Source organism: Hemiscyllium ocellatum, chromosome 31 (genome assembly GCF_020745735.1).
Source record: "Hemiscyllium ocellatum isolate sHemOce1 chromosome 31, sHemOce1.pat.X.cur, whole genome shotgun sequence".
Classification (NCBI taxonomy): Eukaryota; Metazoa; Chordata; class Chondrichthyes; order Orectolobiformes; family Hemiscylliidae; genus Hemiscyllium; species Hemiscyllium ocellatum.
The window spans coordinates 49,592,975-49,611,864 of record NC_083431.1 but is presented as its reverse complement, the minus strand read 5'-3'; the positions used below and the strand labels follow the sequence as shown (position 1 = coordinate 49,611,864).

At 43.3% G+C, this 18,890-nt stretch overlaps 1 protein-coding gene across 1 annotated transcript in view; it reads left to right on the top strand.

Moving 5' to 3' along the window:
- Positions 1-10,962, top strand: part of LOC132830385 (sphingosine-1-phosphate transporter SPNS2-like) — a 94,807-nt gene extending 83,845 nt beyond the window's left edge. The window contains exons 12-13 of the mRNA XM_060848042.1: positions 5,793-5,834; positions 7,152-10,962. Coding sequence (XP_060704025.1) covers positions 5,793-5,829 — 37 coding nt within the window. The 3' untranslated portion in view covers positions 5,830-5,834; positions 7,152-10,962. The remainder of the gene's footprint in view (positions 1-5,792; positions 5,835-7,151) is intronic.
- Positions 10,963-18,890: the final 7,928 nt, after the last annotated feature.

The window sequence follows — 18,890 nt, the reverse complement described above, 5'->3', positions numbered from 1 at the left end:
ATGCCCCGAAGAGGAGGTGGTGGTGGGGCTGCGGTTAATGTCACCGGACTGGCTCTGGGACACAGGTTCAACCCTGCATTGGCACTTGGTGGAATGTTAATACTGGAATCACCAACCTCCCCTGAGCAAAAGGGAATGAGGTTGTGAGGTAACACATAGAAATCCACAATGGTTACTATCACAGAATCACAGAAGGCCATTCAGCCCATCAGGTCTGCTCATTAAATGAGCACCATTCTGTAATGTCAATCTCCTGCTGCTTTGACCCCATACTCTTTCACGTCATTTTAATCCAAATGATTCATCAAATGCTATCCAACACTACACAGAAATATCCCAACCCTTCAGATTGGATGTTTATTCTTTATCAACAGATAAGCTCTGGTAGTTTCTCATTAGTCTGTGTTTATCTCTGGTTGCCAATGTTTTAGAATTATAACTGAGGCGGGATGTGTGAATGAGTGACAACATCAAGGGGCACCCTTCGTAATCCTTCAGGTCCAGCCAATGCCAAGGTGTTAGCACCAATAGGACTGTGTCAGCTGGGCTTGGAGGCACAGACTAACAGTGACTGGAAGCTGCATATGACCCTAACATTGAAGTTAATTGTTGCCTCCTCTGTACCACATGCCAGGGAGCGAACCTGTGATCCTTCGATCAGCATGGTGTCTGCTTCACCAACTGAGACTTTTCTCCAAGAACATATGTCGCAAATGCTTTCTGTATTTGACAGCTTTGCACTGATGACAATCAGTGTCACGTCTGACAGCACAATCGACAGGAACCATCCTGTACTGCATCACTGCTCACTCAGTGCATAAGGAAGCAATGTTATTTCACAGAACTGATGGGTCTTTTTAAAAAAAAATATTCATGGGATGACTTCATCACATTTATCACCCATCTCTAATTGCCCGGGGGGCAGTTAAGGGTCAACCACATTGCTGATGTCATATGTAGGCTAGACTAGGTAAGGATGGCAGTTTCCTTCCCTGAAGAACATTAATAGACCAGATGGGTTTTTCCCACAATTGTTTCAAGGTCATTATTAGACTCTTAATTCCATCTTCTTAGTGAATTCAAATTCCACCATCTCCCATGGGGGAATTCGATCCCTGGGTCCCCAGAACATTACTTGGGTCTCTGGATTTAAGCCCAGCCATTATACCACTGGGCTATCAGAGTGGCGGGCTGTCATTAACTCTGTGTTCCAGGCAATATTCTCACATTAATTCCCACAGCCTATCCTCTACACAGCCCGTGGTCTGGGTGCTGACTCCTGTTGCTCCTGGTGTGTGACTGTGAGATCAATTCAGTCGATCAACTCCAAATTTTGACCTTTGGCTGGGGTCAATTCTACTGACTTGTGCTGGTGATGAAGGGATGACCTTTTAGTCTAAGGGCCTCAGTACCAGGTCACACAGTACAGTGTCACCAACGAATGAATCAATCAGTTTTGCTACCTTGATTGAGTGAGAAATATTGCCCAGGACATCATGGAGACTTTACCCCGCCCCCGACCCCCATATATTTTCTTTTACTGCATAGTCACAAAGCTGTTCCTTTGCTGCTAAAACCAAACTGGTCCCACCAATTGGCATTAACTGTCAGCATCATCTGTCAAAAAAAACATTGCTTCCTCATGCACCGAGCAAGCAGCTTTGAGGGGATGTAGCACAGGTTGGGTCCTGTCAGTCGTGACCTGACACTGAACATCGATAGAAAAGGATCACTAGATTGATCTTGGGTATGAAGGGACAGTCTTATGAGACAAGATTATGTAGTTTGGGTCTGTATTATGGAATATGGAAGAATGTGAATTGACCTTGTTGAAACCACCTGATGAAGGAGCGTCACTCCGAAAGCTAGTGCTTCCAATTCAACCTATTGGACTATAACCTGGTGTTGTGTGATTTCTGAGGCATCTTGGTAGGGGAGAAGTGGAGAGGTTGTTCCCTCATGTGGGAAGAGTGCACAATCTCAGAATGAGGGGTTTAAGACAGAGATGAGAATGCAGAATGCAGAAGGCTGTTAAGACTGAGCAGTTAAGTATTCTCAAAGCCCAGTCAGACAGATTTTTAATCATTAAAGGGAACCAATGGTTATAGAGGAAAGGAAAATGGAATTGATGGTCATCAGATCAGCCATGACCTCATTGATTGGTGGAGTAGACTTGATGGGCCAAATGGCCCACTCTTGTTCCTACACCTTGTATATTCTGAACATGTTTTCTCTGAGGAGTGGAAAGGTTAAAGCATGGATATTGTCTCAAATGTTTGACACCAAGAGCTGACAAAGCCGGGGCAGGTTTCCAGCTGAGGTAATAAATAACCCTGTGAGGCTCTTTCCTTTCTGACAAAAAAAACAGTCGATTATTCCTGGCAAGTTGATGAAAAGACCAGAGTTTGCAAAACAAATTAAGTGAACTTCCTGATGAAGAACGATGGCATTTTTATTGTTTCTGAGGTCTGGGTGACAAATGTTTCAGTCAGACGAGACCTTCAGAAATCTCTGGAATGTCGGCGTTTCCTAAAAAACATAATTTGCATTTTGCATTGACAGGAAGAGTTGACACAATGAGTCAAACAGGTTATTGTGAAGTCAGCCGCAGATAAGGGAGCAACAATGGCTGCTGAGGAAATGCATGTTTACATGTGGCCAGGCTATGGCACTGAGGCTCTTCAGGAGAACGGTTTTCTGTCAAAGAGTGACTGAATTCTGATCTGGAAGCTTTTGAGCAACAGCTCGATTTCCCTCCCGGCCAATCTTTCAAGCCAGGATGAGAAACATGGGGTACTTAAGCAGGTTGCACTTTCAGTCCCTTAGTCACAACACTGTGTGGGCACCAGCCATTGGCTTTAATTGTCCTGATAGGCCGTGAATAAACTGAGACTAAAAGCAAAATGGTATGGGTGCTGGAAACCTGAAACAAATGCTAGACAAACTCAGCAGAGTGGAGAGAGGGAAACAGAGTGAATGTTTCGGGTCCACTGTGACTATTCTTCAGAACTGAAGGTTGAAACAAGCTTCACGTTAGGAGTCCATGTTAGGGCAAGAAGCAGACTGGGGCTGGCTGTAATATAGAAATATAAACGTCAATATAAATACATGGACACAATCTTGACGTGACCTCTTATCCTAAGATTTCAATTTTCACAGCTTATGGGTGCGGACCAGCATTTATATTCCATCCGGTTCAGCTGAACCAATCTACACTGGTGTTTCTTCCCAGAAGTTACAATCGTCTTCCCTCATTCCATATTTATCCATTCCTTCGTTCAGCTGTTTATCTCAATGGCCTCTGTCTCTATCACAATCTACAGACTGTAAATTCAAAATTATCCTGCTCTCGTTCCTCAAGTTCGTGCACTTGACCCTATCGATCAAGGAACAATCATTCCTGATCTCCTTAAATCCATCAACATTCTAATCATCCTCTCAAGCATTGGAACCTGTCTGATTCACATCTGCAAATGAGACCTTTGAAAAGCTTGGCTTGAGAAACAAAGACCAATTAGCTTGTAATTCCAGGCCGTACTGACCCTGGCATCTATGGTCTGATGATCTGTAACCATGCCATTAGTAGCCAGGGCACTTTGTTGCTGATGTGCTCCAGTCATAGCTGCAATGCCTTCATAACATTTAAATTCCATGGTTTATAATGTAATTACACAGTAATTGACTCTTAATTACAACGTTGCTAAAACTGAGATGTAACTAAAATAATACAATAACCGATAGCATTAGGATTAAGTTAATTGTTTCTTCATCTCTACAGCTGTATGAGTTAATCATTTTCAATGGGACTTTCAAAGGTTAGGGCAGACAGTTTTAGCAATGCAAATCCAGCACTCAGATTTTGTTGCTGTAGGAAGATTTACGTTCCTGTAACAACCTTTTTCAGAATTACTGTTGAATCTGGCCTTCCAGACAGTCCACTCCACCAGTTTGAGGATTGTCAGGCCTAATGAGTTTCTCCAGCAATGGTGTGTGCTTGTCCCAACACTTTGAGGAGTTGCTAAGTATTGTCAACTCATCTCATTCTAGTATCTGTAAACATCTCTCATAAAACTGCCTCATTGGCAACAAGTCATGGAGAACTGGCAAATGGTAATCGAAAGTCAGTTGTGAATTTTTGTTACATGGTCGGCCTTTTATATTACTTACATGGTGAGGTTTGTTGAGGTGTATATGAATTTCCAAAGGTGTATGAGAGTGTCATAGCTGAAGTCTATGGAAAAGGAGAGAGAGAAATAGATTGGGAAAAGCTATTTCCATTAGTGGAAGACTTGAGCCAGAGGATACTGAACAGTATTGAATCCAGAAGGAGAGATGGAGACATGAGGAAAATTATTTAGTGCAGAGTGGTTTAGGTCTGGAATGTACTGTCTGAGAGTGTGAGGGAGACAGATTCACTCAAGGGGTTAGTGTCTGGAATGTACTGTCTGAGAATGTGGGAGAGGCAGGTTCAGTCCTGTCTTTCAAACGTGTAGACACCAGAACGGGGAGAGATTGCAGGACTACAGAAAAAGGGCAAGAAAACAGGATTGGCTGAGTTAATCTTGCAGATGAGCAGCCTCTGTCTGTGCATAACTATTCTGACCTGGAATTGACTCAGTGTGCTTTCATTTACTGAGTGCACATTGAGGAAATCCCTTCCTCATAGCACTGTGGATACCCTAGCCCACAGTTCTGCAATGGGTCCAAGTGAAAGTTTACCATCACCTCTCAAAGGCAGTAGAAATTGGACTGTAAATGTTGGCCCAGCCAGCCACACTCACATCCCATGATTGAATAAAAAGAAACATTCGAAGTTATGAATTTGATGCGCAACCTGGAAAGGTGATGGAGCCAGATTCAACTTTCAAAGGGAAATATTTTTTAAAAATGTTCATGCCTGTTGGGAGAGAGCAGGGCTGTGGGACTTACTGAATCACTCTTTCAAAGAAGGCGATCGAAGTAACCTGGAGATGATTGGCCTCACTCTGTGCTGTGAGACTGTAACTGAGATTAAATGACATGTAGAGATTGATGATTTTTAGGTTTGTCTGTGGCTGAACTATTTCTGCACATAACTAGGTGGATACCTACCCTAGACCACACATTATTCCTTGGTAGGTCCTTGTTCAGAGAAGCCTTCTTGGTTGTTCGTGAGAGGGTCATGAATGTGTGGGAGTACAGTTCAGATAAGTCAATTGGAAGTGTGACACAAGTGTGAAGTGTGTAACCCCAGTGAGGGGTAATATGGGATGCCTCCAAATTAGCAGAACGGTGCAGCACTGCACTTGCTACAGTATAACTCCAGTCTGATAAGAAGCCTCATTGACAGACGGTGATGGGAGATGCTGTGTACTGTGTAAATTTTACCATGTTGTCAGAATAACAAGGAAGCTATGTGTCCTGTGAGTGTCACCACCATTGGAATAGGACCAACCGGGTGGATGCTAGGGCATTCAGACCCTGTGCAAACCGTGAGGAGTTGGACCCACATGGCAGTGCCCAGTAGACAAGTTCATGGTTTGCTCCTGGGCCGGGGTGGGGGTGTGGGGTGGAGGGTAGGGGTGGAGGGTGAAGGTGGAGATGGTGGAGTAAAGGCCATTTCTTGTTCTTTCTGAGTGGTGGGCAGTGCCTAGGGGAGTAACAGAGTCCAGATGGGTAGCACACTACCTCCCTGTGTGATGCTGCCTTGGTGGATGTGGTAATGCCCATTGAAGCTATTCTAAACACCCCCCCCCGGACAATATTTTTGCTTCTGCTCCCTGACCTCACGAATGTGTTTGCTTTCTCTGCAGGGTGGAAGAGATGAGGCTGGTTTCGGTGAAAGTTTGAGAAAGGTAAGAAGCAAATAATCCGGTCCACCCTGTTGTTGAACTGGGCTTTCTAACGAATTGCAAAGTTGTGAAAAACACCAGAACTCTGGAATGCTGCCTGAGATGTGATTTATACCAGTTTCCTTTGATGTAATAACTTGCTTTGATGAGGAGGTTTGCGGAGTTAGATTCACAGGAAACAAGTTTCCAAGGCAGTGACCAGGGTGGAGATTTATTATCATTGGGTGAGGACAGAGGGAGTGCAGCAGGAAGACATGCAGGATACAGCTCTGTCTCAATCTGAGCAGCTCTGTGCTGGGATGTGTTTTGTGCTGGAGTTCAATGTCACTGTAGCCTGATCTCTCAGTAAAGATGTTCGGAGTGATATAATATGAATGATGGTACAAGCTCAGTTGAGGGAATCGAAGATCCCACAAAGTTCAATGAATTTTAAAGGGGGTGTTTTCTCAATTACACAGACTCCACTTAGAAAGTTCCTTCAATCAAACATCTGGCCACCCCCACCTTCGCCATAGCGCAAACCCCTTGCTCTTGGCTTAAGTTATAAAGCCTGCAACCAAGGTTCATTCCTTTTCCAGCATCTGACCTAACCTGGACCCCTTTAACAGTGTTAGAGATCAGAGAGACTGTACTGAAGGGAGATAGTCACAGGAACTCACTGGGCTCCAGGCACCAGCCAGACTGTCAGCAGAACCCAGGAGCTGGACTGAATGGCCTCCTTTGTTGTTGCATATTTCTATAAAAAAGATGAATAAATATTGCATGATTTTGCCTTTGGTTATCAGGCAGTATTTGTGCAGAATGTTTCCTGACTTGATTAATTAGTCCACACTATATTTGGTTGAGCAGGATTACAGAACAAGATGAAATATATTGGTTTGAGTCAGTACCCCAGCAGTTGGCAGTAGAGCATTAAAGCTATTAATTGTAAGACATCAGGATGAGTTATTCTAAATAACCAATATCCCTGGGATGTGTGCAGAGATCTATTTCCTCCAGTTGCATTCTGAGATTAATGTCTTGCTGTTTTGCAAATACCAATTCTTGGGACTTTGTAGACAGTTTTGATAACTTGCTCCAGGATAGATGCAGAGGTACAGGTGCCTAAAACATGGCTGAATGTTGAATAATGTTTGTCACTGAGAAAAGTAACCACTAGTGTAATACCTACACCCTAAATGGCCCTGATCAACTATTGTGCTTCACAGAAATCTCCCTTCTCACCTTAATTTACCTCACCCTGTCAGTATGACTTCTCCCTCTCTGTTTATGTGACTTCCCTAAGACTGAACCCGCTTCTCTTGCTTTCTTTCTTCCTAGGAGTTATGGATGGAGCGGGTGAAAATGTCTCACAAATTGGTGACATTTTGCCTTCAAATGGCCATGCAGTTTCTTGTCACCGTGTGATTGGACCTTCCGAAACGAGGAATCTCCCAAGCGAGGAATGGCATAACTTCCTCAAGGCACCCAACTGTATGGAACCTCTCCTCCAGTCAAACATGACTCTCAGTTCCTTGCTCCTTGCAGAAATCCCTGCGGAAGAGCAAAGTCTTAGTCGGTCTCTGCTTTTTGTTTGTCTCCCCCACTAGGTTGTGTGTCAAGGGCTGACCTCAAAGCTTGCAGCCAACATTCCCAGCTCCAGCCGAGGAAAAATGTTCCAAGCTCTGCTTTGGCAAGGTGGGGGGGCTAGGTTCGATCTACACAGAGCTTCAAGCAGCTTCTGGGACATTGAATATCATCCCTATCATTTAACGCTGAGGTTCAGAATTGTCACTTGGATGTGACTAAAGCCTGGTTGGAGGAATGGGTGAAGTCTCCTCTGAGACTACAACATAGGAAACAGTCATTGGGGGAGATATTGCCTTTAAATGAGACAGAGCACTTTGAGCTGTTCTAAAGTTGGATGCTGTTATTCTGTTACTTTTAGAGGCAGTATTAGCAGTATTATCTATCTATATATATATATATGAACTAGTGAATTGAATTTCACCTTTTAAGCTGTATTGGATTGTGATTTATTTTTGTACTTATGCCAGTGATATGCAAATAGCAAAGTAACCACTGGCTTATGGATATGCACTAAAGTGAACCCCTGAAGTGAAGCAAGATGTTCCAGATGATCCGAAACGTTTTCCTTCTGCACCTACTTTGTAAGCTTATATCATGTTAAGGCCAATGAAAAGGTCAAGGACTAAGGGATGAAAAGTGATACGTGCCAGTGTCTAAAATCCTTTTGGATATTGCAACAAATCTACTTTTTTCAAGAAAGTCCCAGTAAGTCATTTCTAGCCAGTCCTCAACCCTCTGCTCATAAAGCGCAAGTGATGAATTCACAAACTAGAAACTGGCTTGGGCATTTCTCAACAATTCCCTCTCCGTGCCTCTCACAAAATCTCTTTGCCCAGGCAACCATCCATCAAGTTCCCAATTTGCAATCTATTTCCCTCCGGAAGTCCTTGTTTTCACCCAGTGAGTGTGGAAGGCACTGCCTGGAAATGTGGAGGAGGCAGGTTCAATTCAAGAGGCCACTTTTTACTTTAAATAAATACCCAATGTGCAGGACATTGGCTGAAAATTGTAATGCTATGAGAGGTGGTGCAGACATGATAGACTGAAAAGTCTCTTGAGCACCACAAGTGTTATTCAATACTTCCTACCTGTAGTATCCACAGAAGATACCATTGTACTCAAACTGTCCTCAAGGCAAAGTTAACAAAATCCACATACAGCCAGTCAAGAGTCAATTGGACACTAGTCAATGCTGCAGCTTAAACCTGGGAATTCCCATGCTTTGTGGCCAGGTATTGCACTGTCTATTGATTCATTGCAACAGATTAAGAACATTAGGCCAGGACCAATTATGTAACAGGACTTATTTTGTTACAGACAAACAAGCAAAAACAATTAGAGGTAAATATTTTTCAATGTACGTTAGAACTAAGCTCTTAACTGAAGATAGAATTGCAGTGTAGTGCTACCATGATGACACGTGTATTAGAATCATCCAATTTCCTTTGCAAAGTAGCTGTCTTTTTGAAAAATTTCTCAGTTGCCTCTCAATGCTTCCTTCCTCAAGTGTCTCCTGTTAACCATTTCCCACTGACTTCATGGGCTTCGATGGTTTTGAGATTCCCAGGCAGTTCAGGCACGCACAGGTATGTGCACCAGAGGTATGCGCCCATTAACTGTAACATCCAGAAATGATGTGTATGCATAAGCAGGTCACTAAAATAACTTACCGGAGAAACTGGCCTCTCTGGAATGTACTAGTCACATGAATTGCTGCTGTTTCTCAGACACTGGGTGTTAACTGGTAGACAAACCTTGTTGTACTTTTGCACATTGAGTCACTTCGTGATGTTACCATAGTAACAGCAGTCTCTTAGTAAAATTAAAAAGTGGCAGATGTGAGAGTCAACCAGGATGCTGTTTAAAAAGTCCCCTTGGCAACACTTGCTTCGGACCACTTTGAAACTCTGCCCAGCTTCTTAATTAGCTATAATAGCACCTTCTAAACTTATAACCAAGGTCATCTGGATGGACACGGGTAACAGATACATGGAAACATCATGACCAGCAAGTTCCCTTTTAATCCACTCACCATCCTGACTTGGAACTATATCACCCTCCCTTCAAAATCCTGGAATTCCCTCCCTCAGGGCATTGTGGGTCAACCTACAGCACATGGACTGCAGCAGTTCAAGAAGGCAGCTCGCCACCTGCTTCTCAAGGGGCAACTAGGGATGGGCAATAAATGATAGTCCAGCCTCTGCATGGGATAAAGGGAACAATAACCTGGGAAGCTACTCTACGAGGTTATCACTATCCCATGTCTCATTCAACACCACCAGGAGCTTTATAATCCACCAAAGGCAATATAGACCAAATTTTGTCAAACACTTGTCGAAAGTTTAACTAATTCTCAGAATATGTCAGAAAATTCTCGGGTATTGAAGTGAATAGAATCACGTCACTTGTGACAGTGAAATACCGACTAGGGAGAAGGCACCAGTGAATCCATCATTTGCACTCAAAGAGCTAAAAGTGATACTCTTTAATATGAATGAAAGGGGTGTGACATAAACTTGCATTGAGTTTGGCCTCGGGTCTTCTAAAGAATGTGCAACTTTTTAAAAAAATGATTATTTGATAGGTTATTCGGATAAGCAGGTAACTGAAGGTCCATGAAGCTGTGAAATACTTGGCAGCTGGGATAAGTTGAAAACTTACAGGGTGTGACAGTCAATCAACAGTTTCAGAAGCTTCTTAATAATTCATATCACAATGGCCCAACAACTAATAAAAGATGCAGGAAAAATATAGTTTAGGTGCCATTATTAAAAGCTTGGGCTGTGCAACACAAGCTGTGAACCAGAGACATTGCCATGGCCACAGTGTTTCAGTCCCATGCCCCAAGTGTGGTATAAAATGATGTACATTATACAAACAAAAGCATTTCACATGTGGATATTTGCTTACATCTTAACAAAACTGACAGCTTCCAAACAAGTGCACAAAAAGACCAAAGGTTCATAGGTGGCCACCATGCTGAATGCCTGGAGAGATCATCTAACCAATAAAATGTCTTAATTACAATTAAAATTGCAATTAGTGGCTAACGTGATAGACAACAGAGCTAAACCAGTCAGAGAGCCAGGACCATTAAAGGAAGCTTCAGATCAATTTCAAGTTGTGGGTTATGATTTTATATAGTGTGATGTGAATGTTTGAAATTACTAACAAGGGAGGTGGTTTTCCATCCCAGTTATCATCACAATACTCAAACCTATATAAGGAATTAAGTTCAGAATTTACCAATGTAGAAATTAAATATACTATCTATTGCCAAAAGCAATTCGTTCATTGAAAAGACTCCCATTTGCTGCTGCCTGATATTCTCAGTAACTGAACCATATACGATGGTTGATCGTGTGTTGAATCTTATTTTTTGCGTAATATGCATTTGTTCCTGTATAAATTCCATCCGCACTGTTCAAGTGTTTGTCACTTCTTGTCAAACAAGAACTTTTTTCTAAAAGAAAATCTATTTTATCTGATTATTCCAGATATATTTTATTGTTTAAAGCCAAAGTATATAAATTATACACAAGAATATAGCTCAAATGTATCTACAAATCATGTAAATTAATAAACTATTTGAATGCAGTGTTCTGGTATTTCATATTCTGTATAGCACTCTGTCCAGACTGCATCATTATTCAGGAACTGTATTTATGTTTCCCCCAAGTGCACTTCACAATTTGTGTTGTCTACTTTTGCAAAATATGGCAGTTACTCATGAGCAACTTTGAAGAGGAGATATGATAGCAATCCAGGAATTAATGTTGAGCCAAGTCTAGATTTTGATTTTCAAAGCCTGTTGACTGATAACAGACTGAGGAAGGTAAGAAGCAGTTTGAGGTTTAAGATCCTCGATCAGTAGAATGCAGTACTGGAACACATCAGGGCTGTAGATGCAGATCACCCTAAACAAACTCAGATCACAGCTCTCCCCTCTCCCAAACAAACCAACTCTCCACTCTCTCCCTAACAAACCAACTCTCCAATCACAGCTCTCCCCTCTCCCAATCAAACCAACTCTCCACTCTCTCCCTAACAAACCAACTCTCCAACCACAGCTTTTCACTCTTGCCCAACAAACCAACTCTCTAATCATAGCTCTCTCCTCCATGCCAAACAAAGCAACTCTCCAATCACAGCTCTCCCCTCTCCCAATCAAACCAACTCTCCAATCACAGCTCTCCCCTATCTCCCAAACTCTCCAACCACAGCTCTTCCCTCTCAAACAAACCAAATCTCCAACCACAACTCAGTAGTCTCCCCTCACCCACCAACTCCCAGAAATGACCTCTCTCCCACCATACCTTATCAAGCCTATGCTTCTATTGCTGTTCAAATTACAACATGGGATAGACACTTTGCAATGCTGTAGCAGTGAGTCTGTTTCTACCTTCAGCAGAGTGAAGGTTGGGTACATGGGGAGTGAGCACTTCCTAAGACAGACTTGCATTAAAGCAGCACCTTTCATGACTAGATATCCCAAAGTGTTTCATAGCCAATGGAGTACCTTAAAGTGTCGTCACTATTATAGGAAACACAGCCAATGGAATACATACAGCAATTCGCTCAAACAAGCAGTGTGATAATGACCAGGTATCTGCTTTTGTGATATTGGTTCAGAATTAAATATAGGCCAGATCTCTCATATGCTTCATCAAGATAGTGTAAGGGGATGTTTTATATCCCCCTAAAGAACAGATAGAGCCACAGTCTAACACTGAAATTGCCAACAGCGCAGTGCTCCCTCAGGATACTGAAGTGTTAGCTTGGACTTTGTATGCTCAGATTTGGGAATACTTGATGCTATAAGTGTGTGACTCAAGAATACTACCATCTGAGCCACAGTTGAGAAGGAAGGAAACAGTAATTCCCACTCATTATTCAACCACAGTAACATGTCGTTATAATTACTGATCAAGCCGGCACTGCCAATTCTACATGAGGCAGTTTGCAATGATCTTTCCCTGTCAATAGTGAAGGGTTCATGGTGCTATATGTTGGAAAGTTACTTATTGGAGCCTCTGACCAGATCACACCTACATGGGTCACTCAAGGTTTTGTTGTTTGCATGTTTCAGGGAACCAATTTCTTTTTTCTACAATCACCAAGCACCCTCAGTAATGAGGGGAATACGGTCTGCTAAGCTGCCTTCAAGAAAGTCACCATTCCTTGGGCAAGGGGAGAGGGTGAGGAAGAGTCCTTCAGGGTAACCTCAGCTAAAGTGAGTATTGAACCCATGTTGTTGGCATCATTCTGCATTGCAATTAGTTATTTAGCCAACCGAGCTACCTGATGATACATACCGCACTACCCTCCACAAGCTGCGCATTGTTTAATGGTGAGGCCTCCATTGGTGCTCTGAATAGCCCCATCTTTAACACGAGGGTATGGTCGTGCTGCCATCCTCAAGAACTGTAGATAAACCCACACAAGTGCCATTTGGTATTCTTCTGCATTTCAATCACATGTTGAGACTATGGAGCCCACGTATGAATTAAGTTGTGGAATGGAATGTGTGGAACACCAGTGACTGAGTCAGTCCCCATAACCCTGCATTGAACAGCTTACAGTCAAGCAAGTAGCTTTACTACAATTATAGGAAATAGGATACAGACACAAGTTTTAAACAATATAAATGCAAGGTTATCAAAGGCACGCAAATCCCTTCAGTAAGCTTCTTACATTAAGGGAGGTCTTTCTCAGTAAACAAATCTGGCAGTAGCCTGTATTGGCACTGGCATTTAAATTACAGGCAACTTCAGACTTACTGTCCAATGTCTGCATTAAGGTCAACCGCTTCCAGCCAGATTAAAACTGCACAGCTCGCATTACTAAAAATTGAGGTTTAATATGGGGAGCAAACTGACCTTTACTGCCTCCGTGTGATAACATTGACAAGGATCTGTTCACTCAAGCTAACGTAGTATTTCCAACAACTAGGCAGGCTATGAGTTGAGCTCTCCGAGAGATTCTCTTCGAAGGGGAGATTTACTAGAACTGCTTAAAACGCAGTTTTGTTCTAAAATGAACCATGAGCTGGAAATTAGTGCCTGGAAGCAAATCTAACGCTACTATTCAAAAAGGAACTAGAAAGGGACAAAAACATGGCATTATTCAGGGAGAGCAGGGAGGTGGGACTAAATTGGGCAACTCTCTCAAAGTGGCAGTAGTGGAGTGCTGGGCTGAACAGTTTTTCTGCAAGATTTTTGCTTGGAATGCACAATTCAATGTGAGGCAGAGTACCTTAATTCCAACATCAAACAACATTACTCAAATTAAAAGGTTGAACAATAAGACCTGTTAAGCCTACAAAGACATTCACAAATTATATTAACAAGGATCTCAATAAGCACATGGTCCCCTGTGTTCACTTTGAGTAGTATTGAGACGTACTGGAACCCTCATTCCCATCCTCCATCTTTCAACTAAAATCCCATTGGCGTAGCCTCATATTCCACCTCAAAAATGTCTGTGATAAACTTACCTTATTTTTAAACAATTCCTTTGTAGTTTTGGCTAACTCGGCACCATACCAAGAGGGCAGCAGGAAGTGTCGACCCAGGCACGATGAATGCCTTTCCACAAATAGAAGTGGATTGCAGCCAGATCAGATGAATTGTTTATACTGCCCAGTGATCTGGGATACTCCACAATGAGTGACCAAGAGAGCCAGACTATGGTTCAGGCTGGATTTACTGCCTTTAAAGATACACAAACAAGTATAGTCGCCACAGTCCTATTGGACCATAGGTCAGTTCTCTCATTAGAGAGAGACAACTGTTGGTGCTTTAATCTGAGGGTCACCACACCTCAGGCAAGGAGAGGCATTGAGAAGCAGAGTCCTTTACAGTAACCTCAGCCAGTGTGGGGATTGAACTTACACTGTTGGGATCACTTGGCATTGTAACTAGTCATTTAACCAGTGAACTAACTGATCCCCACAGGACTGTCCAAAGCTGCAGATTTTGATGGTGAGGCCTCCGTTGGTCCTCTGAATTATCCCACCTTTAACAATAAAAGCAACAAACAGAGGGGGAACAGGAGTCAGCCAGTTGTGCTGCCATTCAAGAAGACCTTGGTGGATTGAATTGCAACCTCAACACCACATTCCCATCTGCCCCTCAACTCCCTGGTTTGGCAAACATCAATCCCTCAGCCTTGAACAGGTACAATGCCATAGCTTCCACTGATTTCTGGGGAACTGAACTCCACTGACTAACAACATTCAGAGGAAACAAACATTCTTGTCTTGGTATTAGAAGGGAGGCCTCTTATTCTTGAACTGCATTACTAGTTCCAGGCTCTCCATTAAAGGGAAACATTCTCTCAGGATTCCCCTCTAGATCCTGGTGATTGCAGGATCAGTGACCTTCCCATCACTTTCAGATCCTCACCAGCCAGCAGAACATTTAACATAATACCTGGCTTCTCTAAGTGTCTGTACAATGTCTGGTTACTCCCTACCCTCTGTCCTGGTCTACAACTGATCTTTGGACAATGTTATTGAGCAGTGAACTGACAATATAATCGCTGCTCAGAGTACAGCTCAATGGTAACTGATGGCCAACTACAAAGTACATCTTGGACTCAGCCAGGCGTACAGAACACATGACAAAGTGGTGAGAAAGGAATTCAGTACATGCTTCATTCCTTTTGCTAAGAGATAGGGAGAAGGTGCCAAACACCACTGGCATTGAGACTTAGGCAAGTGTCCAGTTTCTAGGATGAACTCAAGACAACAAAGGCAATCAGCGTGTCATTTTCTGTTCTAAACATATGGACCCATTTAAAACACTGACAGCTTTTCCTATAATGAACACATGACAGAAATGTTGCTTCTTTTAGCTGGTTTATGTACCAACAATAAATTGTTCAATGACTTGAAAGTAACAATTTCTTTAGGTAACCAAGGCTAAGCCCAGCAGACCACTTTGGTGTCAGTTTTCCCAGACATCTACCCTCGAGATTTTTGTGCTGCAGTGCACCAGAAGCTACAGGCTTGAAGCCCACCCTAGGGCTTGATGGTCAAGGAAAGTGTTTTGGAACGAGGCTCCAACATATAAATCCTTCCATACACATGCCAATGGCAGGGTAAAGGAATCTGGGAAAAAATGCTGAGGGGAAGTACCAGCTAAAACTACCGATGGCAAGATAAACCACAAAACGTTGGACATTCACAACACCGAAACGTTCAGTATCTGAAGCAAGAGTGAATGTACGCCGAGTCAAAAAGCGCAGGAGGTCAGGCAGTGACCGAGGAGCAGGAGAGTCGATGTTTCGAGCATAAGCCCTTTATCATGAATGTGGAGGGCTGAGAGATAAATGGGAGGAGGTGGGGATGGGGGTAAGATAGCTGGTAATGCAAAAGGTAGATGAAGGTTGGAGTGGATAGGCAGGAAGAAAGATAGACAGGTAGGAGAGTTCAAGAGGGTGGTGCCAAGTTAGAGGATCCACTCCATCCTCCTCTCCAACCTATCACCATCACCCTCCAACATCTTCATCTACCTATCACATCCCAGCTACCTTGCCCCTAGCCCCATCCCCCCTCCCATTTATCCCTCAGCTCCCTTGGGTCTCCCCCACATTCCTGATGAAGGACTTATGCTTGAAACAGCCACTCTCCTGCTTCTCAGATGCTGCCTGACTCGCTGTGCTTTTCCAGCGCCACTTTTTTGACTCTGATCTCCAGCATCTGCAATCCTCACTTTCTCCTGAATGTGTGCCCTGGTCAGCCATATCATTGCACCATCACTGGAGACTTTTACCAGCATTATCTGTTGCACCAGAGCATAACATGCATCTGAAAAATATATTGTCACAGCACATAGACTGCAACAATTCAAGCAGGCAGCTCACCACTACCTTCCCCAGGATACTAGGGACGGGCAATAAATGCTGGCCCAGCCAGTGATGCCCATATCTTGTGACTATAGAATAAATATTGCAATTATGTGTTTGCTCCAGTGCTGGTCATTTGGACACATTCCACCCACACCACTACAGAGATAGGACCTGAAGCAATGAGGAAATCAGGCTTTATGACAGCATGATCTACAGGTAATAGACTCCCACCCAGAAGCGGATACGGGCGCAGTATCTAAAGGCAACGAATACACAAGTGGAATCTGTAGTCAGGCTCAGACCTGGTTTGGAACAGAATTGTAGCATCCCCAATGGCATCACATTTAAAATGAAGGGCTGAATGGCCTAGTCCTGCTCCTACATCTTTTGATAAAACTAACCAGGTGTGAAACTGAAGGCAACAGATGAACAACAAAAGGACATTCTATAAAAAAGAAGTATTATTTGAAGGGATGTATGATTTGCTACCCATCAGTAATGTGCCTTGAACCGAGTGGCTTGCTAATCCATTGCATTGCTATGGGTCTGGAGTCACACATAAGCCAGACCAGGTAAAGATGGCGGATTTCCTTTCCTGAAGGATATTTGTGAAGCAGATGGGTCTTAACAACAATTGATGATAGTTTCATGGTCACCATTACGGAGCACTGTTTCCAATTCAGATTTAATTTAATTGACTGTAAATCTCACCGGTTGCCATGGTGAGATTTGATTTCACACTCAGTGAGCATTATCTTGGGATGACTAGTCCAGTGACATTATGGTCACTCTTCCGTCTCGCAGATGCCAATAGAATTGGATAAAGTAGGGTAGGTGGTGGCTCCTGGGGAGCATAAAAATCAACAGATTGGGGCTGAATGGCCTGCTTTTATAGTATCATAAGTTGCCTCAATGTCTTACTTCAACATGCAGCAGGTCATGGGATACAGGGGCCGGTCTTTGGTCAATGCCAGTGGGGATAGATGCATAAAACGCCATGAGACATTTTTACCTCTGTGCTGCTCCAGGGTTTTATAATGTGAAGTATCAGGTGTATTCACCACAAAGATGGTGCTCCTTTAGCATCTGAGTGCATAGCAGTGATGGAGAAAAAAGCAACCAACATTACTGGCCCACATCACTGCCCATTGGCACTGCAGCCTGTAATCCAGAACTTACCTCCTTCTCTGTATTTAAAGATAGAATTAAACTCAACATTCCTCAGCAATTTTTGTTTTGGATGTTGTTAAAAGACTATTTCAATTTTGGCTACAATCTTACCAAAAAAAACTGAATGTTAATTAAACCCATCATCATTTCAAGTCAACAGCTTAACAAGAGCATCAGTGAAGAAACCACTAGCAGTATGAATACCCTGTTTCACAGAATCACTATAGTGCAGAAAGAGGCCATTTGGCCCATCGAGTCTACACTGACCCTCTGACCAGTAGGCCATTCAGCCCCTTGAGCCTGCTCCACAATTCAATGGTTGAACTGTGGCCTAACTCCACATATCTGCCTTTGGCCCATATCCCTTAATACCTTTGCTTAACAAACATTTATAGGGACCACGCCAGCCACGCAAATGGCGCTCAGTACAGAATTAGGTTGACAGCATTTCACACCAGGTACCTTGGGGATGGGAATAGAATTGACTCCAACTAGTAATACTGCTTCATAGAGATGTACAGCACGGAAACAGACCCGTCAGTCCAACCCATCCATGCCAACCAGATATCCCAACCAATCTAGTCCCACCTGCCAGCACCCGGCCCATATCCCTCCAAACCCTTCCTATTCAAATGTCTCTTAAATGTCGCAATTGTACCAGCCTTCACCACTTCCTCTGACAGCTCATTCCATACACGCACCACCCTCTGCGTGAAAAAGTTGCCCCTGAGGTCTCTTTTATATCTTTCCCCTCTCACCCTAAAGCTATGCCCTCTAGTACTGGACTCCCCCACCCCAGGGAAAAGACTTTGTCTATTTATCCTATCCATGCCCCTCATAATTTTGTAAACCCCTACATGGTCACCCCTCAGCCTCCGACACTCCAGGGAAAACAGCCCCAGTCTCTTCAGCCTCTCCCTGTAGGTCAGGTCCTCCAACCCTGGCAACATCCTTGTAAATCTTTTCTGAACCCTTTCAAGTTTCACAACATCTTTCTGATAGTGTTGCAACAGAACAGGTGCCCAGGATTCAGGACAACTGCATGTATAAACGGGAAGTCATTCAGCCCCTCAAACCAGTTACACAGGAACATGAAGAGTCCATTCAGCCCTTTGGATCCTTTAACACAGGAAAGGGAGTAAGTCATTTATCCCCTCAAGTATTTTACATCTGAACAGATGGTGTTGTTCATGTCCTCATGAATGTTCCATTAGAATAAGCCATTCAGCCCTTGAAGGGCTTATGCTCGAAACGTCGAATTCTCTATTCCTGAGATGCTGCCTAACCTGCTGTGCTTTGACCAGCAACACATTTGCAGCTGTGATCTCCAGCATCTGCAGACCTCATTTTTTACCCTCAATTAAGGCCGACTCCCCAATAAACGTTCATCCATGTCTCAATTCCATGTACTTGTTTGTGTTCCTTAATCCCCTGTGACCTTTATTGAAAACAGGCAGCGAACAGAGG